Here is a 27,945-nt window from a genome sequence, read left to right on the forward strand (position 1 = left end):
TCAAGCCCTCCCAAGCCCTCTTTTGAAGCAGAGTCTCACTAAATTTGCCCAGGATGGCCTGGAACTTATGAGCCTCCTGCCTCAACTTCCTGCATCAGTAAGATTACAGGTGTGCACCACTGAACCAGGCCATATATTTATAGTCAACTTATTTTTTGCAAGATTGCCAAGACAATCCAATGAGGAAAAGAATAGTCTTTTCAATAAATGGTACTAGGAAAACTGGATATACAGTTATGTAAAGAATGAAGTTGGACCTATTACACCAGACAAAAAAATAAATCCACAAATACACCAAAGACCTAAATATAAGTACTAAAACTACATATCTTGCTTTTGCCTTCTTTTACAACTGTATATATGTCTATCTTCTTATGAACAGCTTGTATCTTATTTCACCTTGAATTCATTCATCTTAGTATTTATACACACACACACACACAAATGTTTTCAGGCCTGGCGGCATGGGCCTCTAATCCTAGCTACTTGGGAAGCTGAAACAGGAGGATTCCAAGTTGGAGGCTAGCTAGGCAACACAAGACCCCCATGACAAAAAAAAAGTTGTTGAAAAATAATTGATATTCACTATTCATTCCCTTGATTTTGAGTGTAATTGCTTGTCAAACCTATATTAAGTATCTGCTTCTGTACCAAGTATAGTGTTAGAATAAAACAAATAAAGTTCTTACCCTCAGCAGAATTTATAATCTAACATAATTTTTTCGTACTAATTTGTTTAGAATTCCCACTAACTTACAAACTCTTTCCTTTGCCTTTTCTCTTGAGACCTAGTGTAATGCTCAATATAACAAATAACTGCTTAGTCTCAGGGTTAAATCATTGGGTTTTGATGCCATTCTGCTGTCCCACTAACTCATCTCCTAGACTAGGGGCTAGCTCCTCCCAGGGGCTAGCATTCAGTTCTCCCACAGAAACACTTTAATATTCATTCACTCATACATTGAGCATCTAAGGTATGTTAAACCTCACTTTCTTGGAACATACCTAAATTGCAACTAATTTTAATGTCTTTCATAACCAATTTTTTAAATCATCAAGGGCCAATAAAGATCTTCAGAATTATGGTAGATATAAAAGCGATGTATTATGCAAAAGCATGAAATTAGACCATTATCTTACATCATACACAAAAGTAAACTCTGAAAATAGAGATTTAAAGGTGAGACCTATCAAACCCCAGCACCAAAAATAAATAAATTAGTAGACTTTATTACCTAGAAAGGCAACAAATACATCCTCCACCCTATTGTACATATGTATAAAACATATAAAGAATATGCTTCTTGGGGCTGGGGTTTTGGCTTAGCGGTAGAGTGTTCACCTACCACGTGTGAGGCCCTGGATTTGATCCTTAGCTGTCTGCAGCTGTGACATGTTTATATATTGGAAAAAATAAATAAATAAAGGTATTATGTCCAACTACAACTTAAAAAAAAAAAGAATATGCTTCTTGATACTAGTGTTGGCAATGATTGTTTAGATAGATACCAAAAGCACAGGCAACAAAAGCAAACAAGTGGAACTACACATCAAACCAGAAAGCTCTGCACAGCAAAAAATCAACAAAAAGCATAATGGGACAAAGTATCTGCAAATCATATCTGACAAGGGGTTAATATCTATAATATACTAAGAACTCTTAAAACTCAACAGCAAAAACCCTATTAAAAATGGGCAAAGGAGGGCTGGGGATGTGGCTCAAGCGGTAGCGCGCTGGCCTGGCATGCGTGCGGCCCAGGTTCGATCCTCAGCACCACATACAAACAAAGATGTTGTGTCCGCCGAAAACTAAAAAATAAATATTAAGATTCTCTCCCTCTCTCTCTCTCTCTCCCCCTCTGTCTTAAAAAAAAAAAAATGGGCAAAGGACCTCAATAAACATTCTTCCAAAGATGCCATACAAATGGCTTACAGGCACATGAAAAGTTGCTCCACATCACTAATCATTAGGGAAATGTAAATCAGAACCATGAAGACACTACCTCATAATACTTAAGTTGGCTATTATCAGAAAGAAAGGACATAATAAATATTGGCATGGATGTGAGAAAAAGGGAATCCTTTTTTTTTTTTTTTTTTTTGAGGATTGAACCTCAACCACTGAGCCACATCCCCAGCCCTATTTGTATTTTATTTAGAAACAGGATCTCACTAAGTTGCTTAGCACTTTGCCATTGCTGAGGCTGCCTTTGAACTCACGATCCTCCTGCCTCAGCCTCCCGAGCCACTGGGATCACAGGCATAAGGAAACCCTTTTATACTGTTGCTGAAAATGTAAACTGGTACAGCTGTTATGGAAAATAGTATGGACGTTCCTCAAAATATTAACTACTTAAAATCCAGAAATACCATTTTTGCATATATAATTGAAGGGCACCAAATATAAAGTATCTTGAAGAAATATCCACAATCCCATGTTCACTGCAGCATTATTCACAATAACCAAGATATAGAAACAGGGACTAGGGCTGTGGCTCAGCAGTAGCACACTTGCCTGGCATGTGTGAGGCACTGGGTTCTATTCTCAGCACCAGGTATAAATAAATAAAAAATAAAGATCTATCAACAACTAAAAAAATATAAAAGAAAAAGATATAGAAATAACCCATGTCCACCAATGGACAAATGGATAAAGAAATCCTGGTCTACATATACTATGGAACATTATTCAAAAAAAGGAAATCTGCCATTTGCAACAGGGATTAACTATAAACTTGTGTGACAGGTATACTAAGTAAAATAAGCCAAAGACAAATATTGCATATTTTTAAAATGTGGAATCTAAAATAATAGAACTCAGAGAAACAGTAGATGGTAGTTGTTAGGAGTGGGGGTAGAGAAATAGGGACATATTGGTCAAAGGGTACAAACTTTCAGTTATAAATTCTGGAGATCTAATGTTCAGCATGGTGACTATAGTTAATTATGTTTTGTACACTTGAAATTTGCTAAGGTCCTCACTACACATACAAAAAAACTGATTAAATGTGGCAGGTGACAGATATTAGTTTGAACCTGATTGTGGGAATCACTCACAAGGCATATCAAAACACCATAATGTGTACCTTAAATATGTACATTTTTTTATTCAATAAAAAAATATGAACTATGAACTCAGGCAACAAGTTACTAAGTGAAGCATGCCAATAAAAAATACCTCAATTTAAAAAACTGGGAAAAGTAAGATGTGTATTTTAAACATATAAACATTTGATTCCATTTTAAAAAGTTGTCATAGGTAAAACTGGTGTGTAGAGAGTTAAGTATTTTGAATACAGAACACCAATCATGCAAAATAAGATACAAATTACCCTTCTCGGTCAAAAGAGCTGAATTTTTTAAAAAAGAAATTTACAATTTCTATTGTTTCTGAAAAATCATGGAACCAAATTGATTATTTAGTTATTTATCTTAAAATTAAAGTTGTCTTTTGGGAATTTTTATTAATCACTTTTCATGGAAGTAGTTTTCTATCAATCAAATTTATAAATTAGTAAAATCAGAATTTCAAAGACTTTTACAAATGCTAACTTAAAATAAGATGATATGGTTGTTTGGTAGTTAAACAAAAATGACAGTTGATACCTAAAATGTAATTTCAGAAAGATAACAGAAAAATGATTATGAGAGGAAAGGCCATAAAACAGTTGTTATTAGTAGACTTTATTACCTAGAAAGGCAACAAATACATCCTCCACCCTATTGTACATTGGATAGCTAGTAAAGTGCTAAGAAACAAAGCTTAGGGTAAAAAAGGTTAAAAGAAGATAGTGATTTATATAAATTAAAAATGATTTATTTTACTTTGAGTATTGAACATATAAAGTGATCCTTGCCTTTCTTCCATATCCTGTGGAATCCCATAGGAATACAGAAACAATCTGATGTCCTGCCCAATAAAAAGTTAGGGTAATGATACTGGGGATCTGAAGAGGAGGAGGCAACCTTCTTTCGCTCCTACTCAGCTCCTAACAGCCTTGGAGGCATAACAATATTTACCATCTTGCACGTAGTCCCATCAGTTTACAATACCAGGTTTGATGAACTCACCACTTTCAGTGCTGTGTGGTCTGCATTAGGGAACTCCCACTATCCCGTAGCAGGGAAATAGTTTATAATAATCAGCCTTAGGATGGAAAGGAATCTCAAGAATACCAGCAAAATCTCTATAATCTCCACATTTACCAATTTGAAGATTGTAGAAATCTCTTTGCTCAGATTTCAGGTAAATTGTTCTCATTTGGCGAACATCATACTGATTTTAAGCTGGGGAAGGTGGTGCACGTCTGTCATCCCAACTACTAAGAAGACTGAGGAGGTGGGACCCAGTCTCAAAATAAAAATTTAAAAAGATGAGTATGTAGCTCAAGGCAGAATGCTCCTGAGTTCAATCCCGAGTACCCCCTACCAACATTTAAATCTATTTTTTAATTAATTAATTGTTTATTAGTTGCTCATGACAATACAAAGATCTTGACATATCATACATTTGAGTCAAATGGGGTATGAATTCTCATTTTTCCAAGTGTACAGGTTGCAGAATCACATCCCAGCACCACATTAAAAAAAAAACTAAATAAACAAATCTATTTTTTTTAAATATTTTTTTAGTTGTAGATGGACACAATATATCTATTTATTTATTTTTATGTGGTACTGAGGATCAAACCCAGTGCCTCACCCATGCACAGTAAGCGCTCTATCACTGAGCCCAGCCCCCATAAATCTATTTTTTTAATGGAAATATAATACAAACTTAGCTAAAGCAAAGTCTCTCTCTTTTTTTTTTTTTCCTATTTATGCTGAAAAGACTAAGATGTTAGAAAACAAAGAATAAGTAAGCCAAGCACAGTGGTACATGCCCACATTCCCAAATACTTGAGAAGCTAAGGCAGAACAACAAGTTCAAAGCCAGACTTGGCAACTTGGCAAAACCATTTAAAAATAAATTTATTTTTAAAGGGACAGGGATGTAGAGCACTTGCTGAGCATGCACAAGGCAGAGGGAAGGAGGGAAATAACCAGTTATTACTAGCTGTGAGTTGTGTGGACACATCATTATTTATATTCCTTTATCACAATCATGTTCTGAAGTCAAGCCAAACCAGCATTACTTTTATAAAATAGTATTTTCTCATTTTTTTTTTAAACTAGATTGAGGTGATGAGTTTTTGTTGTTGCAGAACTGGGGATTGAACTCACGCCCTCACACACCCAGCAACTGCTATAACACTGAGATATGTCCCCGGTCCAATGAGAAATCTTTTAAAACATGTACTCATGATTACACATGTAAATATTGCTGGGATTTTTATTCAATTTGAAATCCTAATTAGAATAAAAGCAGTGAGAATGAAGCTTTACAAACATTGCTAAATTATTACATCATTGTGATATGGCTTTACTTTATACACAGAGTGAAAAGATAACATTAGATTTAAGGCAACAACAACATGTGCAAACTGAGCACATTACCCTGACAGTCCTTGGTAAAAAGCTGTTTTGGTTAAGCGGTAGTTGATACTGCTGCATGCGGGTCAGTCATTGTTCTAAAGGATGAGCTATGAATAGCTTCATTCCTTTAAAAAAAAAAAAATCCCTTCTACTGACCCACAATGGCCAGAAGCAGCTTTCGGTAATCTCCACTTGTGTCACTCGCAATCATTGTGCCCAGGGTCTTCTGATACATCTGAGTGAACATCTCTTTTATTTGTACAAGGTCGATCTGCATAAGAAATGATAGGTTAGGAAAAAAAAATTAGTCAAAAACCCCTAGTATTTATTGTAATTCTTAATGATCGTAAATTTTTTTGTGTGTGTGGCATTGGGGATTGAATTTAGGGGCACTCAACAACTGAGTCATGTCCCCAGCCATTTTTTGTATTTTATTTAAAGACAGGGTCTCACTGAGTTGCTTAGCACCTCGATGTTGCTGAGGCTGTCTCTGAATTCACAATCCTCCTGTCTCAGCCTCCTGAGCTGCTGGGATTACAGGCGTGTGCCACCACACCTGGCTAATCATAAGTTCTTAATAATCAAAATGTGGGGAAGGAGGAAACACCTAGTGACTGACATTTTTTAGCTGACATTCATACCAGGGTTAGCAGTACCCAATGGAAGTCTGATTAACTGTTCTGTAAAATACTGGGTAAGTGTGATACTCATGTTATCTATTTTTCCAAATATATTAGTCATTTAAAAAACAGAATGGCTATGATAGAATAACCCATTTGATAATAGAATGATTCCTATCACAAACAAAGAATGTAATAAGTGTTGGAGAGGATGTTAACAAATGGGAACCATTATTCATCACTGGTGACAATGTAAAATGATGCAACTGCAATGGAAAACAGTATGGTGATTCCCCCCCAGTCAAAAGAGCCATAGAATTACATCATTCAGTAATTGTACTTCTTGGTAAATAAGAAAAAAGTGAAAAGTAGGAACCTGAACAGATTGTATACCCATCTTTGCAGCAGCATTATTCGCAATTGTCAAAAGGTACAAACAAGCCACATTTGCAAAGACAGATAGGAAAAAGTAGTAAATAGATGAGATAGAATATTGGGGCTGGAGTTGTGGCTCAGTGGTAGAGTGCTTGCCTAGCATGTGTGAGGCACTGAGTTCAATTCTCAGCACCCCATATAAATAAATGAATAAAATCAAGGTCCATCAACATCTGAAAAAAATTTTAAAAAAGATATGATAGAATATTATTTAGCCTTTAAAAGGGAGAAATTTCTGAATCATGAAGACACTAAGCTAAGTGAAAAAAGCCAGTCACAAAAGATCAAATACTTTTATGATTCCACTCATACGGGGTGGCTAGCACAGTGAAACATAGGAATAGAAAGTTGCATGGTGTTGGGCTGGGGTTGTGGCTCAGTGGTAGCATGCTTGCCTAGCATGCATAGGGCCCTGGGTTCAATCCTCAGCACCACATAAATAAATAAAATAAATTAAAAATTTAAAAAAAAAACCACAAAAGTTGCATGGTGTTTTCTGAGGGTTGAAAGAAAAGAGGTTGGGGAGTTACTGTTTAAGGAGAAAGGTAGAATAAAGCACAGTATTAACTTTCCTCGTGCTGTGAGAGGTCCCTACAATACTGAAACATGAAATTTTGTTTGGCAAGAAGAAAAAAGTTGGGCTGGGGATGTGGCTCAAGCGGTAGCACGCTCGCCTGGTATGCGTGCGGCCCGGGTTCGATCCTTAGCACCACATACAAACAAAGATGTTGTGTCCGCCAAAAACTGAAAAATAAATATTGAAATTCATTCTTAAAAAAAAAAAAAAAAGAAGAAAAAAGTTCTAAGGTGGACAGTGGTAATGGTAACATAATAACATAAATATATTTAACGCCAGTGAATTGTATACTTAAAAATGTTTAAAAATGGTAAATTTTGTGTTATGAATATTTCATTACAATTTTTAAAAATATTTTTAAGTTGTCAATGGATATTTATTTGTTTGTTTGTTTATTTATTTATTTATTTATATGTGGTGCTGAGAACTGAACCCAGTGCCTCATACATGCTAGGCAAGTGCTGTACCACTGAGCTACAAGCTCAGCTCCTCATTACAATTTTTTAAAAGATCATGGTTAGAGAACTAAGAATAAACACACAAAATGTTTTTTAAAACATCATATACTGGTTGGTTTGGTAAAAATGATCTAGCTTCTCTAGTATTATTTAGTAGTGTATATTTCCCTAAAACTAAAAAATTTCAGGGCTCAGGCTACAGCTTAGTCGCAGAGTGTTTGCCTAACATAAGGCCCTGGGTTCAATCCTCAACACTAAACACACACACACACACACACACACACACACACACACGCTCACTCACTCACTCTTATAGATGCATATATATATATAAATAAAAATGTTTGAGTCCACATTTAGGTAAAGAAAAATGGTGATCCCTTATAATGAATAAGGGACATTAAATTTCAATCAACTTTCATTCAACTTTCATATCTAATAGGATTAACATATATTAGTTTTTCATGTAATTTTTTACATGAGCAAAATTAAAAAAATAAGCCCAAGACTGTAGATTAATTAGTGGTAGAGCACTTGCTTGGCATATATAAGGCCCTAGGTTTGACTCCAGCCAGGCAAAATAAAGTGAAAAAATGAATAAATAAATAAACAAACAAACCAAAGCAAGCAAACAAGCAAGGCATGGTGGCACGTGCCTATAATTCCAGTTGCTCAGGAGACTCAGGCAGAAAGAGTGTTTGAGCCCAGGAGTTTGGGGACCAGCCTAGGCAACATAGCTTGACTCCTGTTTCTTACAAAAATTAAATTAAAAATAAATATCATTCAACTTGCCATAAAATAAGTAGTCTCCACAGATCTTCTCAATTAGGAACATTTCTTGGTGGTGTTTTTATTGAGGTAGAGGGTTTTGTTCACTACTATAGGCCTCTCTCACAAAATGAAGAAAGTGAATACTATGACAAATAAATACAGTGACAAAGAAAGCTCTTTCTTACAATATTCTTGAGGGGTTCACAACCAACTAAGACATTTTTAAGAAGCTAACACTCAAAATCCCAGACAAAAAAAGAAAGTGCTGCTTTGCCTTACCTCACTTCGAGAGACCACAATCCTGACCAGAGTGGAGTCATCTGTGCCTGCACCTTTCATAGAATAGTACAGCCGCTCAGCAAAGAAGGCAGGACGGTTCAGGGCACACTGCACTGCAAGTCAGAGATACTTCAGACTAAAATCATGACTTGGAAACCAGTTTACCACTCCAGCTTCTTTTGTCACTTCTAGCTTGCCTTTATTTTCTACATAATCATCTTAGAAATCTCAGAGGAGTTGGAGATGTCAACCTCCCTTAGTTTTTCTCAGCCATCTTTCTTTCTTGCTGTACCATACAAGCTACCTTCAAATCTAGAAGATTTCCTCTGTCCCATAAAACATTTTTTTCTCCATAAATGTATTGATTGATTCATTATATTTGCTCCCTTACAATGGAAAAATCTGTAAGAAGTGTGCCCCAGTAATATCTTAAGAGGAATAATGACAAACTTCTTTAAGTGGTTTGAAGACCACCTGTAAGAAAAAAATAAGCCTAGGACTCATGTGAAATAGACCATCTGCAAGATGGTCTTCAAACCACTTTCAACATATCCAGAAAACTCTTGGCTCACACTGCTTAACAAATCTCAATTAGACATCTGTCAACAAAAATTATAGGGTTAAATATTTTCACATCCTAAAACAGACACCGAATTTTCAGTCAAGAATATCATTTGGCTGAAAGTAAGATATAAGATTTGAGCAGAGTTCAAAATGACGCTCAGAAATCTGGCATTTCTCTAGAAAATTCACTCAGTTGAGTTTCCTCCTACAAATAGTAGGGTACTAAGTGTACATTTATCACTTTTGCTATAATTAGGATAGTAATATTTGTAAGATACTCCATTGCTAATACAATTGTGTTACTCTCCTTAGTCCTAGTATCCCTGGGAACAAAATTTCAATTTCAAATAGACATCTGGGCATTTAGATCACCAGAAATGGGTTGTTTAATTTCAAAAGGGAAAAGGGTCTCTTTGGGCTAAGTACTTAAAAACCATAATTGAGGGTTCAAAAATGTTTTGTCGTGGTACCAGTAGTTCCTTAATGCTTTCCTGTTCACCTTAAAGAAGTGTTATAATCTACTGAATCTTCCTGCACAGTTCTCAGGAAAAGATATTATAGATAAAGTTGAATAATCTCAAAACAATCCTATTTTGACCACACCAGCAACCATTCACAGGAAATTACAAAGAAAAACATATAATTAACTCAGTTTCTGCCTAAGTGATGCCAGGAAGATTTTATTAATTATTATCACTTAATGGGAACAACTATTCAAACCCCTATTGATTGGAAAACAAAACCAAGAAAAGCACAAAAATATCTTACAGATGGTCTTCAAACCACTTTCAACATATCCAGAAAACTCGCGGCCCACACTGCTTAACAAATCTCGATTAGACATCTGTCAACAAAAATTATAGGGTTAAATATTTTCACATCCTAAAACAGACACCAAATTTTCAGAAGAAAAGCTCATACCCTGGAATAAGCCTCCATGGTAGCTTTCAGCTGAGGAAAGCTTCGTGTGGCAAGGATCATGTTAAAGCAAGATTCATCTGTCCCTAGTCTCCCCTCACCAGCCTGATAGAGACGCTGAGCATCTTCTTGAGCCATTTGGTGGTTTACACTCTGATTCTCATCACGATTTCCCTGCAAAAAAACAGAAGGCATGAATTGAAATGAAGAAAAGTGCTATTAAAAACATTGTTTTGCAATCTTGTAACATTTGGATTTAAAGAGACAACTTAATAAAGATTAATACATTAAGTCATCATATGTATCTTTCATTTCCAAAGAGACTGTAGCAGTGCAGCTAGTACTATATTGCACTGTCTGGATTTTATAGCAAATGATCAGAGTTTAATAAGGTTATTTTAAAATAAAGAGTTTCAAGACAGGCAGTGGCACATGCCAGCAACCTGGAACCTGCAACCTGGAAGGCTGACACAGAAGGGTCACAAGTTCAAGGCCAGCCTCAGCAACTTATTTTGTCTCAAAATAAAAAAATGTAGTTCAGTAGTAAAGTGCCTCTGGGTTCAATCCCTGATACAGAAGGGGGAAAAAAAAAAGGAAGAAATTTAGGGCTTTGAGAGTCAAATTAAAACAGAAAAGATTTAAACAAAAATCTCTTTACTAGGAGGGAGAAACTACCAAATGACACAATTAAAACTCTCCTAAGCTAAGATTTAAACATCAATATGCACTGTATGGAATTCCCCTTATATCCATACATAAAACTAAAGGTTCTTGCCCTCAAGGAATTTAAAGTCTAAGGAGGGAAGATATAATATGGAGATTTTATGGACTTCTTTTCCTTCATCTAAGGTGTTTTTAGTTTTTAAAATTTTTTTCAGTTGTCAAAGGACCTTTATATTTTATTTATTTACCTGTGGTGCTGAGAATCAAACCCAGTGCCTCATACATGCTAGGCAAGCACTCTACTACTGAGCTACAACCCCAGCCCCCCCAAGTATAATCTTAATACAAGGTTGCCCTTTCAAGTTGGTGCCTGAGGAACAAAATGAAAAGATGCTCTCTCAAGGTGAAGAGTGTTTTCTAAGAAGCACTTAACACAAAGAATATGCAGAGGGATATTCTAAATGGGTATCTGAACATAGCACACAAAAAGATGCTCAAGGAAAAACTTCCCTTAACACTGCCTTTGGACTCACACTCAAAATGCAGTCCCCTTTTCTAGGAAGCTAATCTTCTATTCACACCGCAGAAAAGTATGGCGGGGTCTTAAATCCTTCCTGCATAAAGAGAAACTCAGCAATTCATGTAAAATCTTAAAACAATTCTTTAGCATCAACTATTCCTGTTTTCCTCCTTGTTCTTTCTAAATGCTAACCTACTTCCCTGCTCTGTTACTGTTATAACAACCTATCTGCTTCATTTTTTTGTTTCCATATCCCTTAACTTCTGCACTTTTTCCAATTACCTTGTTGGCTTTCAAGAGTCCCTCTTCTACTTTTAGATTCCTCAAGACATATGCACTAGTAGGACAGTCATAACTCCTTACACTGAATCTGTGTGCTAGTGTTTTTTATCATCTCTTTCAAATACACCGTCATCCTTTCTGTCCAAATACCAGTTTGGGTATTATCTGTTACTTCTCCAGCATATTTGGGCAATCAGAATAAGAATGATACTAATCATAGTATTAATATGAACCCTTAAATATTTTTCTGCATTTCTGGCTCTCTTTACATAGTTCATCAGGTCCATGGCTGTCCTACATATCTTCATTTGGTCCAATATAACTGGCAGGACACTGCTAAACTTAAATATACAGTTTTAACCCCATTCTAGCCTAAAGCTGGGTTCTGTTTCCACTAAACCTTGGAGAGAGAGAGAGAGAGAGAGAGAGAGAGAGAGAGAGAGAGAGATGGATTAACTTTTTTTTTTTCAGTTTTCGGTGGACACAACATCTTTTATTTTATGTGGTGCTGAGGATTGAACCCAGCGCCCCGCGCATGCCAGGTGAGCGCGTTTCTGCTTGAGCCACATCCCCAGCCCCAATTTCTAATTTCTTAGGAAATCCAAATTTGCAGAAATAAATCCCAGTATTAACTACAAAAAAACCTGAATACCAAATCTGTGCTATTCCTCTTAAAGCTGGCAATATTCCAAGGTGGCTAAATATTAAAATGAATAAGAATGTTCATTTTAATTGGCAATAAAGTATGTTCCCTCTACTATACAGAAACATTCACGCTACACTCACCTGGCACATGGATACAAGTAAACGTTCAAAATGTCCTGATGTATCTGACCTAATGTCCTTTTCAAGGTCTCGTCCAAATTCTGATTGATAACATCTGACAATGTCTCGGATTTCTTGATTTGTTCTTGTGCACAAAATCTCTATCAATGCTCGTTCCTGAGTTCCCGCTCCCTATGTGAAATGAAGAAAAGGGTAAATTATATAAAAGAAAAGCAAAATCTTTATTTTCAATTACTGAAAGTAATTAAATTTTACTACTCCAACAAATACTTGTCTTCTAGAACTGAAAAACTATTTCAGATATGAAAATTCAGAACCACTGTAATTTGTGGGGTTTTACATGTGAAATGGAATAAAATGTAGTAAATGACAAAGTACCTGCATTGCATTCCGTAAACTCCAGGCATCATAATATGTAGGAGGCATGAACAGGGCAAGAATCAGTTCTTCCATATTTCCACTCAACTCTGACTTGAGATCTTTGATTAAATCCTGTTTAATTACAAATGCAACCTAAGCATACATATTCTCCAAATTTTTTATCACTTAAATCTTTTAAGAAAAATATGAAAAAATGAAATAGAATTGCTTTAGAAAAACCTAAATTTCAAATCTGAAAGTGATATACTAAAGAAATAACACATATATTGGAAGTGTGTTACATTCGAGCAGATACATATTCATTCTATCTATGAACACTTGATATATTCTTATTGCAGTTCTACTTTACCAGTTACAAATATGAGAAATATGTGGAATAAATAATAACTTAGATTAATAATATAAATGGATATTTATTTAGTACAAGAAACTGGTTCTATGAGGAAACAGAAATCATCATCATCTTACTCTCATTTGGAAAGATAAATATCTAAAAAGAGAAATACATGCCAACCTGTATTCCAGCACCAGACAAGGAGTATAAAAACAAACCGAAAAAGTTGAAACATGGAAGTTTTAAAGGGATAGAGAGCTCAGAGAAAGCTTTTAGTCCAGCTTTTGAAGAATACCTAAAAAAATTAGCAGGCAAATAAAAAAAGGTATTTCAGGCAGAAAGATGGAACAAACAAGGAATAAAGAAGTAGTTCCCAGTACTAAAATCATCTATACAGCTTCTTTAAAAATTGGTGTCTAAAACTAAGACTTAGAAATTCTGTGTGTTTTTAAGTTCTAAAACTTTTGATGGTATTTAGCTATTTTTGAGAATCACCAGGTAAGAGGAAAGAATGAGTAAAGCTTGCTCAGTGGAATAATAAAGACAACTGATTTTGTTAGATAAGAAGGTTTTCATAGCAGATAACTAAATCTTGGATTACTTTCTGGGAGGAGCCACTGGAAACTTTTATGCAAGATAGTTTGATATAAATAGTAACAATATGCAGGATGGTCCATGGTAATAAAAAGGCTATAAATAAGAACATTTTGGCTATTGAAATATGTAGTTAAGAAGTAATAAAGACCTGGACTTGGGCTGGGAGTGTAGCTCAATGGTAGAACACTTGTTTAACATGAGTATGACCCCCAGCACCACAAAAGAAAGAGTGGGGGAGAGAGAAAGAAAAAGAGACAGGAAGAAAGAAAGGCAGGCAAGCAGGCTTGAACTTAGGCAGCAGCAATGGAAATGAACAAAATATACAAAAGACACTTTTAAAAAGTCATTTTATAGAATAAAACTTAGTAAATAAAATTGTTAGGACAAGACACTACTTGCATATAGTAGGCCCTGAATAAATATTCACTAATTGATAAAGAATATGGAATCAGGGGGCTGGGGATGTGGCTCAAGCGGTAGTGTGCTCGCCTTGCATGCATGCGGCCCGGGTTCGATCCTCAGCACCACATACCAACAAAGATGTTGTGTCCGCCGAGAACTAAAAAATAAATATTAAAAATTCTCTCTCTCTCACTCTCTCTTTAAAAAAAAAAAAAAAAAAAAAAAAAAAAAAACTTCCTTTTTAAAAAAAAAAAAGAATATGGAATCAGGAGCTGGAGTTGTGGCTCAGAGGAAGAGCACTCGCCTAGCATGCATGAGGCACTGGGTTTAATCCTCAGCACCACATAAAAACAAACTAAAGGTATTGTGCCCACCTACAATTAAAAAATAAATGTTTTTTCTTAAAAAAAGAATATGGACTCAAAGATGACTCCACAGTATGCAAGAAAACTCATTTTACTAATAAGAAGTCAAGTGATAAGGTAGCTGGGGTAAGAAAAATAGGTTCAGTTTTAATTCTAAAGCAGTATCTGAGAAAATTCAAGATAGCATAACAGACTAGATATGAACTGAAGAAATTCATAACATGGAAAATATGAGAGAAATGAATCTGATATTGCACTTTACGGAAGTCTAGGGCTTGTGTTTGCATACTTAATCTTAGGAATAAAGAAGCAGGGAGGGGGCTGGGGTTGTGGCTCAAGGGTAGAATGCTCGCCTAGCACATGAGAGGCCCTGAGTTCGATCCCCAGCATCCTATTAAAATAAAAGTATTGTGTCCAACTACAACTAAAAGATTAAAAAAAAAAAAAAAGAATAAAGAAGCATATGTGGTTTAGTGGTAGAGTGCTTGCCTATGTGCTTGATGTCCTGGTTTGATCCCCAGAGCACACCTTCCTAAAAATTAAAAAAAAAAAGTAGCCGCAGTAGTAGTGAATCTGGGTTGGGCAGAGGAAAAGGCAGAATAGAATAGGCAAGGCCAGACTGAGGAATCGCTACTCCATTTTGAGAAAAGTAAACTAGATGCAGAAGATATTAGGAAATTTTGGGGATTCCTATATAAATAGCTAAATAATGCTGCCCAGTGTTTCTCATTAAATCTGAAGAAGGATGGAACTTGTTAGCCATAGTCTTGCTGGATTTAATCAATGATCATCCATTCAGCAAATATTAGGAAGTTACTTGTTACTGTATGCTTGGTGCTATAGGCATAAAGATAAACACACATGGTTTATCCTAGGGAAGCTCACAGTTATAAGAGGTGTCCCATGAGATTAGTGACAGTATACAAAGTGCTATGGGACCAGAGTGGAAGGAATAGTTAAATTCTGCCCAGAGCAATGACAGAAATGTTATAGTAATTGATATTCAAACACAGTCTTTAAGAAGTTGTTGGTCATGCAGACAAAAAGGTGTAAAAGGCCAGGAACATAGCATGTACAAAACATGCTATGAGAGACCACAGAGTATGCAAAGAATGGCAAGTAGTTACATGTATTTTTTTTTTGTACCGGGGTACTGGGGATTGAACCCAGGGGCACTTAACCATTGATCCACATCCCCAGCCCTTTTTTGTATTTTATTTAGAGGAAGGTTTAACCGAGTTCCTTGAAGCCTCACTAAGTTGCTAAAGCTGTCTTTGAACTCTCGATCCTTCTGCCTCAGCCTCCTGAGTCACTGTGCCACCACAGCCAGCTCCATTTAATGTTAATACAGAACTTGTTTGAAGGGAGAGGAAGGAGTAGAAGATGATGCTAAGGACCAAGAATTAATCAGGGGCTATGTAATAAGCCTTGAGTTCCACTATAAGGAGGTCATGATTATGGTTATAATTTGGTTTCTACTGAACAACTATCACATATGAGACATTAGTATAAGGAATGACTATGAGATCAGGATTTCTCTAGAATGAAAAAGGCTTTTAAAAGAAATATATAGTGAATTCACCACTCCTGAGTCTATAAACTCTAGCTGTCTCTCCATTGTACTAAAGATACTAATAAAAACATGGCATCCAATCTGACATGAATGCAGAGTCTACCTGCCCCTGCTTGTGCTCACTAAAGAAAAGCAAAAACACAGAAACAAAAATCCATACCTTGCCATACATGGTCTTAAAAGCTGCTTTAATTTTTTGCCTCTGATCATTGGAACGACTGGCCACAACATCCACAATTGCCTGCTCATCTGTCCCTGTAAGAACCATACACATTGAAGTAAGGATGAAATCTATGTTGGGTGCTACTGGAGATCATTCCATAGAATACTTACAAGGAAGTATGTACCAGAAAAAAATGAAGTATGGGCACAGCCTGACACATGAACTTGGTTTATGACATAGGTTTATTTTACTTCAGAGTTAATTATTTTAACTTCTTATAAAAGACAAAATCTGTTTTCCTTACCAAATCCTTTCATTGCTTTACGGAGAATTTCTGCATCTCTCATAGCATCGAAGTTGGCAGCTGGTTGAATGGTCCCTTGAGTACCCTGAGTCATTGCTGCAGGCTAAGAACAAAACATAAAATCCAAGTCAGGATTCTCTGCTGATAATAAGGCAAATTAAAGATTCTCCTGATATCAATCTTTAGGCAAGAAGGTCAATATTTGGATTTAATATCAAGAATATGAGCATATTATTACCAGGGCTCATTCTAGAACAGATAGGAAAGACCTATCCCACTTTGGAACCAATTTTTCTTGTATTAACAGATTAGCCAGACATCAGTCTTCAAGGACACAAAAGGGTCAAACTTGTGAAATTAAAGTTATGGTCTTCTTATGCATTGGCTTCCTTTTTGCTAGAACAGGAAGAAAAAAAGGACTGATCCCTAAACAGTGTGAGAGGAGTGAAAATGTTTGATGTAAAGGCAGAATATGGCTTTAGTCAAATAGATATGAGAGCCCAACAAGTTTTCAAACTAGCAATATAATTTTGGTAATATCTCTTCATTTCTTCCAAAGGCCCTGATTATTAAAAATAAAATGTTTTATAATAAAACCACAAAATGAAAAAAAATAATGATTAAGATTCTGAAAGGTACAATATTTCTATCTTATGAGGAAACAAACGAGAAAACAGAACACAGACCATATACATACATATATAATTTTATATATATGAAATTTATATATACATATAATATTTTTTAAGAATTTAACTTTTATTATTTATTTATTTATTTATTTTTGTTATGTGGTGCTGAGAACTGAACCCAGTGCCTCACACATGCTTGGCAAGCGCTCTACCCTGGACTACATTATTAAAGTACAAATCTCTGTGGAAATTTAAAAATCGCCATTTGACAAATACCACAGTAATAACTGTTTCAGTTATAACTGTATCAATGGATGCTAAAATTAGGAGACAAAAGTATGATCAGAACAAAGATAACTGCATAGTTTGGATTATTACATGAGAGAAACTGAGCAAGTAATGTTTTAAATAAGTGATCAAAAATTCTTTTTGCAGGGCTGGGGATGTGGCTCAAGTGGTAGCGCGCTCGCCTGGCATGCGTGCGGCCCGGGTTCGATCCTCAGCACCACATACCAACAAAGATGTTGTGACCGCTGAGAACTAAAAAAATAAATAAATATTAAAAAAAAAATTCTTTTTGCTAGTAATGGAAGAAGTCACTAAGTGCCTCTGGATATGATATGCTAGGAAAACAACATTTCTGTGGTATTCCTGACAAAAAGGCATAAACTGAATTTAATTATGAGGAAATATCAAACAAACCCAAAATTAAGAAATGTTTTAAAAATAAATGAGTGTTCTTCAAAAGCGTAAAGGTCATGAACAAGAGACTGATATTAAAGAGGCCTTGAGGGATGTGACAATAAATTCAGTGTTTCATTCTGGATTTGATCCTGAATCAGAGAAAGGACATTATTGGGGCAATTAGTAAAATTTAAATAAGGTCTGAGGTTGGGCAATAGTATTTCACTTTAAATACTATGCTAGGAAACAATTCAATAGTTTTCTTAAAATATTCCAAGTCAGACTTAATAAGGGATGGAATGAAGCAAGATAATAACCCATGAATTTTTCAAAAATTTTAATTATAACAACATGTTTTATTTAACCAAACATGTCAAAGGTATTATCATTTAAACATGCAATCAATATTATTTCAAAAATGATCCAACTGCTTTTTAGGCAACTAAAACTGAATTTAAAATTATACCTATTATACAATAATACACTATGGTCAAAGTAAATGGGAAGAAGGGAACATGACCTTCTTTCAAAAAAAACTTTTATTTTGGCAGCACTGGAGATTGAACCCAGAGCCTGGGCATGTTAGGCATGCACTCTACCAGAGAGATACAGTCCCAAGATAATATTTTATGGTCAATAATTCCTCCCACTTACTAGCCAAAAATGTAAGCAGAATACTAACAAGAAATATTCCTATGATGGTTTTAAGGAAAAACTATTAATTATTCTACTTGTAGCAAATATTCAAGTATAAAAAATTTCAAAATACTCTTCTTATTTAAGGCTTACTGTATCAAGAAACTAAGATACTGGCCATTGAGATAGCTACTGTTGTCTAAATTCTTAGAAGGGCAGAAGACCTTGCTTTTAATAACCTGGTCTGAACAGTAAGAAAAATGAACTGTTGTCATACACTGTTTGATGATTCCCACTGTTTTCCTCTTTTGTCTAAAAGAAAAAAATCTTTTATTTTTCATCTGTAGAGAAAAATGTTGACATATTCTATGTTGAAAGTCTTAAGTTAGAAATGAATCTTCAAGAATATTATCATCCTCTAGGAATTATATTAAATTCAAAGAAATCAGTCTATGTTCCTAACAGTCAAAGCTCTAGGAGAGATTTCTTAGCACTATGTGTCTGCTAATAGAAGTCCCTCCCTTTGTTGGGTGCTAAGGCAGGAGAATAACGAGTTCAAAGCCAGCCTCAACAAAAATCAAGGCCCTAAGCAACTCAGTGAGATCTTGTCTCCAAATTAAATACAAAATAGGGCTGGGGTTGTGGCTCAGTGCTCACCTAGCATGCGTGAGGCACTGGGTTCGATCCTCAGCACCACATAAAAATAAAATAAAGATATGGTGTCCACCTATAACTAAAAATAAATGTATATATTTTTAAATAGGGCTGGGGTTGTGACTCAGTGGTCAAATGCCCCTGAGTTCAGTACCTGGTTATCCACCCCCCGCCCGCCAAAAAAAGAAAGATATAAAGAAAAATTACTCTCTTGTATGGGTAATTGGGCTAGCTGATCTCTCTGGTCCAACTCTAATTCTGGTTAGTTTTTCAGTGGGAAGGTTGAAATCAGTTGGTACTAAAGGTGGGTAAGGGCTTTTTTTTTTTTTTTTTTGGTACCAGGGATTGAACTTAACTACTTAACCACTGAGCTACTAAGCTATTTCCATCTAAAAGCTCTTCCAGCTAGGTGGGCACAATGGTGCATGCCTGTAATCTCAACTATTCCAGTGGCTGAGGAGGAGGAGTAAAAGTTTGAGGTAATTCTGGGATATTTTGCTAGACCCTGTCTTAAATTTTTTTTTAAATAAACAAAAAAGGGCTGAGGATATAGCATAGTGGTATAGCACCTCCGGGCTCAATCTCCAGTAGTATTAAAAAATAAATAAATAAAAGCTCTTCCAAAATCTACTGCTCCGTTAACTCCCCATTTTTTTTTTTTTTAATACCGAGGATTGAACCCAGGGCTGCTTATCCACTGAGCCACATCCCCAGCCCTATTTTTTATTTTATTTAGAGATAGGGTCTCGATAAGTTGCTTAGGGGCTTACTAATTGCTGAGGCTGGCTTTGAATTTGCAATCCTCCTGCCTCAGCCTCCCAAGCTGCTGGGTCTCCCTATTAATTTCAGTTCTAGTTTAAGGTGGAAATTGTTACACAAAATAAGTTGTATACGTGTATATATTTTAATTTTACTGTTCTATATTTTAAAAAATCTCATTTAATTATAAAATGATGTCTTTAAAGCTATATATCTGCATAAGCTAAAATCAAAATTCTCACATTAACCACAGATTTATAATATGATGAATAATCAACTTCAATCATAAAAAAGGACTGAAAGCCATTTACTATGTGCTTTGGAGGACTATCATTTGCTATACTGGCAAAGCAGCACAGAGTAACAGAAAGACTCTGGTCTGAAAGTCAGAAGAACTACAATCAGGTCTTCACCTTTGTCTTTCCCCAACTGTATGGCCCTAGAAGAGGTACCTCTTTGGATCTCAAATTCCTCAAATCAGAAAAGTGAGCCAAAATAATTCACTAAGGTATTTCTCTTCTAATACTATACTCCAGCCTAAAATAAGCTTGAAAATGCTAAACCTTTGTTAATATATAATAGAGAAAATCAATAATAAAATCAAGGTAAAAGTATACTGCTTCTAATCCTAGTAACTTCCACAGGATATGAAATAATTAATAAAGTGATTTAAGAATAAAATAGTATTATCCTAATTAGAATAAGATATACTCCATGCATGCATATCAAAATATACTCTACTGTCATATACTCTACTGCTCTATATCTAAAAAGAACAATTAAAAAAAACACTCAGCACACAAAAAATAATAAAGCATCAAATAATAAAAAAAAAAAACACTCAGCACACAAAAAATAAGGAGTTATCAGATTGAACATGTAGCTCAGTAGCAAAGTGCCTGCCTCACATGCTCAGATCCTAGGTTCAGTCCCCAGCACCACTGAAAAAGAAATATAATAAACCAGCAGATCTATAGAGATGGGATGAAGATTTCATATACATATGTATGGGAGACCGTCTGGGGCTACCAAGAAATTGATGCAACATGCTTAACCAACTACCATGTTCAAAGCCCTGCCAAGTACTATTGGACAAAAAGATAAACCCCCACACAATTGAGCTTTCAAGGAAGTGATGAAAGAAAAATGCATGAGAAACCAGAAACAAATAGAGGAATATAGAGAGGATCTAGTGATTAATGAACATTAGAAAGCCTTACTCACTTCACCGCTATCATCCAAAGAAACAGGAGAAAAAACAGGATAGGAAGGAAAGGATTCTGTATTGATCTGAAAGAAGAGTGGAAAGTTATAAATGGAAAAGTGAAAAGCAAAACAACCCTTCATAAATCATTGTCAGAAATTCCAATCACCCAGTGACCCAAGTTCATAGTTATAATTGCTGGTAAGGGCAGGAAAGAGGAAAAAGAACTAAAACCAATGCTGAGAACCCAAGTGAATCTTTAAAGTTATGAGCTTCATTATCTGTAAGAAGGATCTGTATGTATCTTACTGAAGTTATCAGGATACTAAGGGATCTATCAGAAGCAAAGATTAAAGTCAAGTAACTGTAATAGGCCATTTCCTCTGCTTCATGGAAACCTCTAATATTAGCAAAGGAGAGGTATCCTTCTTTGGCATTTTCCAGTTTCCCAAACTAAATTTTAAAAGTTAGAAGCAAAAATACCTGACTAGGGTAAGGAGCTTGTCCTCCAGGATACTGAGAAGGTATCTGTCCTCCAGGAAAGCCACCTAAATATTAAAAAACAACAATAACCCCCCCCAAAAAAAAAAACAGGTCATATGACAATATTTCAAAATAACACTGATCACTATGAATATAGAAACATGAGAACATTCATGCTATCAACAGGATGTCACACTAGGACACTGATTTTAAACCCAACATGGATTTTTTAATATTCCCTGTTCTACACAACAGTAACAAATTATTTATTTTTATATTTGACCCACATTTAATTCTGACTCCACCTGGAATGGTTATCAGGGGTGTTTTCATTTGTGGCACACACTGGACAGATGTTCCTAAAGTGTTTTCTTTTTGGCTTTGGAGATACTTTTAAATACAAAAAGTGATTCCACATCCCCATTTTACTGATTAAGCATTTCCATTAAATTGCTTCATGAAACCATATACATATTCACTGAAGACTATCACAAACATAAACCAAGTTCTCTCAATGGCGACTAAAAAATTCACAGTATTATGTTACTGTTTCTCTCTATACTACCAGCTGATACCTACCAGGTAGTGGGACCTGGGCTGGACCACCACCATAAGTCTGTGAAGGTGGCTGTGGATAACCAGAAAAGCTCGCTGAACTGGGTGGGGCTCCATATCCTTGGCCTGGAGGAACTAAAAAATAGTTCAATAAGCTACAGTGAAAATTCTCATGCAGAGAAAACTTCAGAGTAATCTTTTTTTTTTTTTTTTTTGGCAGCGGGGATTGAACTCAGGTGCACTCAACCACTGAGCCACATCCTCAGCCCTATTTTGTATTTTATTTAGAGACAGAGCCTTACCGAGTTGCTTAGCACCTTACTTTTGCTGATGCTGGCTTTGAACTCTGGATCTTCCTGCCTCAGCCTCCTGAGCCGCTGGGATTACAGGTGAGCGCCACCATGCCTAGCAGAGTAATCTGCTGGGAAATGCTATAGTAGTAATGCTGCAAAAGCAGTCCCCTTGTGTATTATTCAGCTTCTCACCAACTCCTTAAAATTTTTTACTACAAACTGGCAGAGGCCCACACCTGTAATCCCAGCAGCTTGGGACACTGAGACAAGAGGATCACAGGTTCACAGCCAGCTTCAGCAATTTAGTGAGGTGGTCTCAAAATAATAACAAAGGGCTAGGGATGTGGCTCGGTGGTTAAGCACCCTTGGGTACAATCCCTGGTACCAAAAATATATAAAATTAAAATTTTTACTACACTCATCTTCTTTATTAACTGACCATACAAACTGCTAAGGTTTTTTGGGTTTTTTTCTCCTTCTTTAAAAAACCTTCAGATAAAGTTGAAGGTTAAAGTCATACTAACTGAAGTGCCTTAGTTCTTAGAATCATAAATAATCAACCAGAGTGTTACATATTGGCCCATTATTACCATTAAATTTATTCCAATTCTCTCCACAGAATTTTTTAGACTGCTCCCAGCTTTCAGGTCCTCTGAGAACTTTTATACTTCCACCTTGCCAGCTAGGTATTTCCTCTTACCGTCCATGATTAACTAAGAACAACTCTGACCTCTTATAAAACAAGCAGGAATTAAAGAGAGAAAAGGAAAAAGTACTTCAGCAATCCCAAATCAGTAATCCCACAATCCACAACTCACCTCCAGGATAGGATGGAGCTCCCCCTGGCTGTGGGGCACCAGGATAGCCTCCAGGGGCTGGATAACCTCCAGATGCAGGGAAACCTCCAGCTCCTGGGTAGCCACCACTTGGTGCTGGTGGGTAGGCACCTCCTCCCATTGGAGGAAAGCCACTAGGATAAGGATATTGACCTGGAGGCGGGAAAGATGACTCCTGACCTGCAGGCTAGAAAACCAGAAAATTTTTCAAATGAATATGATCAGAGAAATATGACCCATATTTTAAAAGAGGACCAAAAATTATCATCAAGGTCTCTTAGCTTATTATTTTACTTTTAAAAAATCTCATTAGAAGTCCTAGCATCTTACACTAGTTTATAAGTACTAAACAAATTTCTCAGACACTTGTCAAAATTTAGTTAAATTTAATTCTACTTGGGTCATGTAAGAGGGGTCCATTTCTCTATTTGAATGTCAGAACTAGGTTCTTGCCAACCCCAAGGCTTCAAAAACAACTAATAAAGCTCATGATTTCCTTCACTTTCCTAGCATTTGCAAATATGATAAAGATATTCCTCTCTACCATAAAGAGAGGAATTCATTGTTTTCTTGCAATACAACTGGACCTGTTGCATAAGATTAAAGAAAAAAGGGGTGATTCAATCATACACAAGGCGTAACATTTTGGATTTTAGTTCAGACAGACATCTACGAGTGGTAGACTTTCTTTAATGTGTTCAATAAACTCCTTCTAACTAGTTGTGGTGGCACACCCCTGTACTCCCAGCTACTTGGGAGGATGAGGCAGGAGGATCATTTGAGCCCAAGAGTTCAAGGCCATCCTGGGCAACACTGACGATGTTTAAAAACAAAAACAAACTCTTTCTCCCCAGCCACAAAGCCGAACTACACTTTCTGAACTCCTTGCAGTTAGGGAGCACCACATGACTGAACACTGGTGAATGAAAGCAGACAAAAGTTATTCATGCCACTTCTAGCCTGGCCACTAAAAACCTCTACCCAATCTTCCATGTTTTCTTTCTTCCTTCATCTCCCACCCAAATAGGATCCAGTGGAAGACCTGAGGTGTGAAAGGATGGTAGAATCAATACAAGGAAGGAACCTGGGAATCTGAAGCAGTACATGAAAGAAGGCCTCCTCCCAGCCACCCCTGCCATACTGTCACTTCCAAGAAACTGAAGCAAGCAAGATATGTGTGATAAACTACGGAGATTTTAGGGTTGTTTATTTTAGCAATTAGCCTAACTGACAGAAATGGTTGTCAGAGTTACAGTTTAGTACAAACCTGGGAACATATTACTAATTCTCATTTTTCCTCTGACAAATTCAGGAGAGCCATATATTTACTTCACATAAAGATCCATGTATTAACATTCACCTGTATAGGCCCCACTTTACAGTCCCCAGGGTTATATAACAGTCCTAATACACTTATGAATATTAAATTGAAATGTGTAATTCTTATGAATGCCTCAGCTATGAATTTCATCCTCAGAGTGGTACAGCTATCAACAAGTCCAGGGCCCTCTGATCCACTGCAAATTATCTGAGTCAAGATCTTCTTCATTATTTTAAATCTAACAAAATGGTTAAAAGCCAGGCATTCATGGGATGGACTTGGCTTACATACCCGTTTTATAAGCTCATGTATCAGTTAACATTTTTAAAACTTCAAAATTTTTAAAATTTAGGTCATTGCACACTAAATGTAAGTTTCTGGCTTTACTTGAGGTGTTGAAATATCTTGCAACACTGGATCTACCTCCATGCTTAGCCTTATGGGGCTAGAGCTGAGTAGCCACCAGCTTCCCATAAATGAAAACTGTTCTTGATAGTTTCCCTACAGCATCTGCTTTTAATCACCAATTATACTTGGTACCTCTGGAGGTTTAAGTTTATGACCCTGCTCTAGCACATCTGCAAGATCTGCAATCAGTTATTCCTATATATAATACCTGTTTCAAGGATATGAGTTATTTTAGTTTTTGAAGTGTCAATACTTACAGGATATCCAGGGAAAGGTGGGTAGCCTGTGGGGGGATAGCCAGGGTATGACATTCTGTAATGATAAGAAAAAAAATGTCCTCTGTAATTTCTGGTAAGTTTTAAAGCCTTTCAAGATACTCAGGCACACATGCAACCACACAGAAGATTTATGGTAGGTGTCAAAATGTGGATATTAGGGATATATACAACATTTATAATAGATGCTTCTTCATTTGGCTATTTGCACAGATCAGTATAGTAAAGGTTCCAACTTCATTCTTACACCATACAGTTTATCTCATCTCTGAATTCTACAACTATTATTTGGGAAATACTTTAGGCCGATTAATTTTTACTTACATTCATTTTAAAATTATACTTTTGTATTGCTTTTATAAATGAAAAACTTGCAGTAGTTTTCTGACACAAAGTGAAGGTACTAAAAATGAATACATGCGAGCATACTGGCCACGCCTATAATCCTAATGGCTAGGGAGACTGAGGCAGGAGGATCATAAGTTCAGCAACTTAGTGAGACCCTGTCTCAAACAAAACACAAAAAGGGCTAGGGATATGGCTCAGTGTTCAGTGCTCCTGGGTTCAATTCCTGGTACAAAAACAAAAATAAGTAATAAAATAAAATAAAATATGCTTTCCAGGTATCACAGAAATTCCCTTATATGGAAATATAACCCTATTATGGAAAATGATGGCATAAATGTTGAGAGTTAACATAGAACTGGTGCAGCAGTGAGGGCTTATAGTGCCAGGTAGGGTAGAGGAGCAGTGAGCCCCTGGCTCAAAAAAAAGTAAAAAAAAAAAAAAAAAAAAAAAGTTAACATACCTGATTAAATCCTTGCTTTTTTAAACTTTTAATTATGAAAAATTTCAAACTTATTCAAAAGTAAAGATAAACCCATTACTCAGCTGCAATAATTATCAATGCAAGGCTAAATTCTATTTCTTTACAACTCTCTCACTCCCAGTCATTCCACTGTATTATTTTGAAGCAAATCTCATAAATTATACATCATTTTAACTTATACATACTCCAACAAAGCTCCAAAAACATGAGGACTTGTTAAAATAATTAACAGAGCTGTTTAAAAGTGTCATTACACATGAAAAAAATGAATAATCCCTTAATATCAATGTGTCAGAGTTAAAATTTCCACTTGTCTCTTAAAGATTTTATTTTGTTTTGTACTTATTTAACTTATTACAGAAAATTTCAAACATATTCAGAAGTAAAAAAGAACAGTGTTAGTTTTAACTCCATGTCTTACTGAAATTGTTTTATTTATTTATTTATTTAGTAGTTGTAGATGGACAGCATGTCTTTATCTTATTAATTTCTTGTGTGTGGTGCTAACGATCAAACCCAGTGCCTCACACATGCTAGGCAAGCACTCTGCCACTGAATCCCAGCCCCTGAAATTGTTTTAATCTATGAAATATTATGGTTTAATCTAACAGAATGACCATTCATGTTATTCATGTTCAGGTTCAACAATTACCAAGTCATGGTTAATTCTACCCCCAAAAACTATGTTCCCCAGGTTATCTTTCCCCACACACACACACATTTTTATTTGTTATACATACTGATGGGATTTGTTGTTACATACTCTTACATACACACAATATAATTGGCCAATATTATTCCCCAGCTCTCCCCCACTTGGTTCCTTTCCTCTACTGGTCTGCCTTTAGGTTATCTTAAAGCAAATTCATAGACTTCATTCTTTAACTTACAAAGATGTCAATACATTTTCAGTTAAAAGAGAAAGTAGGGCACTCTTTTAATCCACAATCATATATCAACACTGTATCTTAAAATTTTAATAATTCCCCAATATCGAGTATATAGTAATTGTTTGAATTTCCAATTGTCTCAAAATATTTACAGTTTGTTCAAATCAGTATATAAGGTCCATCTATTATAATCAGTTCATATGTCTCTTTATCTATAAGCCTCCCCTTCCTTATGCTGCCTGTGTTTCTTCTTGTAGTTTATTTGAAGAAACCAACCAGTTTATTGTAAAATCTCCCAATGTCTGGATTTTGCCAATTGAAACTCCTCAGTGTTAATGATTACCACCACCCACCCAAAAAAAATCAGTAGTAAGATCTAGAAACTTGTTCAGATCCAGGTTTTTTGGACAAGAATATCAATAAATGTTTTCTGTACTTCTATCAGGAAACACATAAGGATGTGTTTTTCTTTTTATACCTTTTCTTTTTTGTGACTGATGCCCCGCACATGCCAGGCAAGCGCGCTGCCGCTTGAGCCACATCCCCAGCCCCTCAAGAATACTTCTTGAGAAATATATTATCATCAACACTAGTTTTCCTGAAGTATAGTTTATATAGAAGTTATTTTATTTTTTTTCCTTTTTTAAACCATTTTTCAAAATAATGAGCTAGCCTACAAAATGAGCACTAAATTTTTTAAGTATCTGTATGAATTCAAGAATTTAAACACACTTGAGACCACTGTAGTTATTCTTATTAATGCTCAATTTATCCCACCTTTGGTGAAAAGGAGCCCCTTCATAGTAGGCTACGAAATCTTTGCTATTTTCCTTGACCATCCCTTCCCCGCAGTCCTGGGGACTAAATCTAGGGCTTTAAGGATGCTAGGCAAGTGCTTTACTACTGAGCAACACCCCCAGGTCTCCTTGCCATTTTACATGACAAGATATTCCAGGCTCATCTTGTACTTTTTTTGCCCAGATCTGGACAGTCTACTCTTCAAGAAGCCCTAATCATTT

General features: G+C 35.9%; 1 protein-coding gene across 7 annotated transcripts in view; it reads right to left on the reverse strand.

Annotated features, from left to right (window-relative positions):
• Positions 1-5,318: 5,318 nt before the first annotated feature.
• ANXA7 (annexin A7) overlaps positions 5,319-27,945 on the reverse strand; it is a 32,020-nt gene continuing 9,393 nt past the window's right edge. For 3 of the 7 annotated variants that reach the window (XM_081267871.1, XM_081267873.1, XM_081267872.1), the window contains exons 2-14: positions 25,190-25,244; positions 23,186-23,390; positions 22,099-22,209; positions 21,520-21,584; positions 21,057-21,122; positions 16,468-16,570; positions 16,161-16,255; positions 12,727-12,840; positions 12,349-12,519; positions 10,101-10,271; positions 9,948-10,023; positions 8,616-8,728; positions 5,319-5,746 (exon numbers count right to left, since the gene is read on the reverse strand). In XM_081267871.1, coding sequence (XP_081123997.1) covers positions 5,624-5,746; positions 8,616-8,728; positions 9,948-10,023; positions 10,101-10,271; positions 12,349-12,519; positions 12,727-12,840; positions 16,161-16,255; positions 16,468-16,570; positions 21,057-21,122; positions 21,520-21,584; positions 22,099-22,209; positions 23,186-23,390; positions 25,190-25,243 — 1,467 coding nt within the window. In that variant the 5' untranslated portion in view covers position 25,244 and the 3' untranslated portion in view covers positions 5,319-5,623. Of the gene's footprint in view, positions 5,747-8,615; positions 8,729-8,753; positions 9,215-9,947; positions 10,024-10,100; positions 10,272-12,348; positions 12,520-12,726; positions 12,841-16,160; positions 16,256-16,467; positions 16,571-21,056; positions 21,123-21,519; positions 21,585-22,098; positions 22,210-23,185; positions 23,391-25,189; positions 25,245-27,945 lie in introns of those variants that run through there. The other 4 variants (XM_081267875.1, XM_081267874.1, XM_081267876.1 and 1 more) reach the window with 4 other exon arrangements.

This window comes from Spermophilus citellus (genome assembly GCF_964194105.1).
Source record: "Spermophilus citellus genome assembly, chromosome: 15".
In the NCBI taxonomy this organism is placed as follows: domain Eukaryota; kingdom Metazoa; phylum Chordata; class Mammalia; order Rodentia; family Sciuridae; genus Spermophilus; species Spermophilus citellus.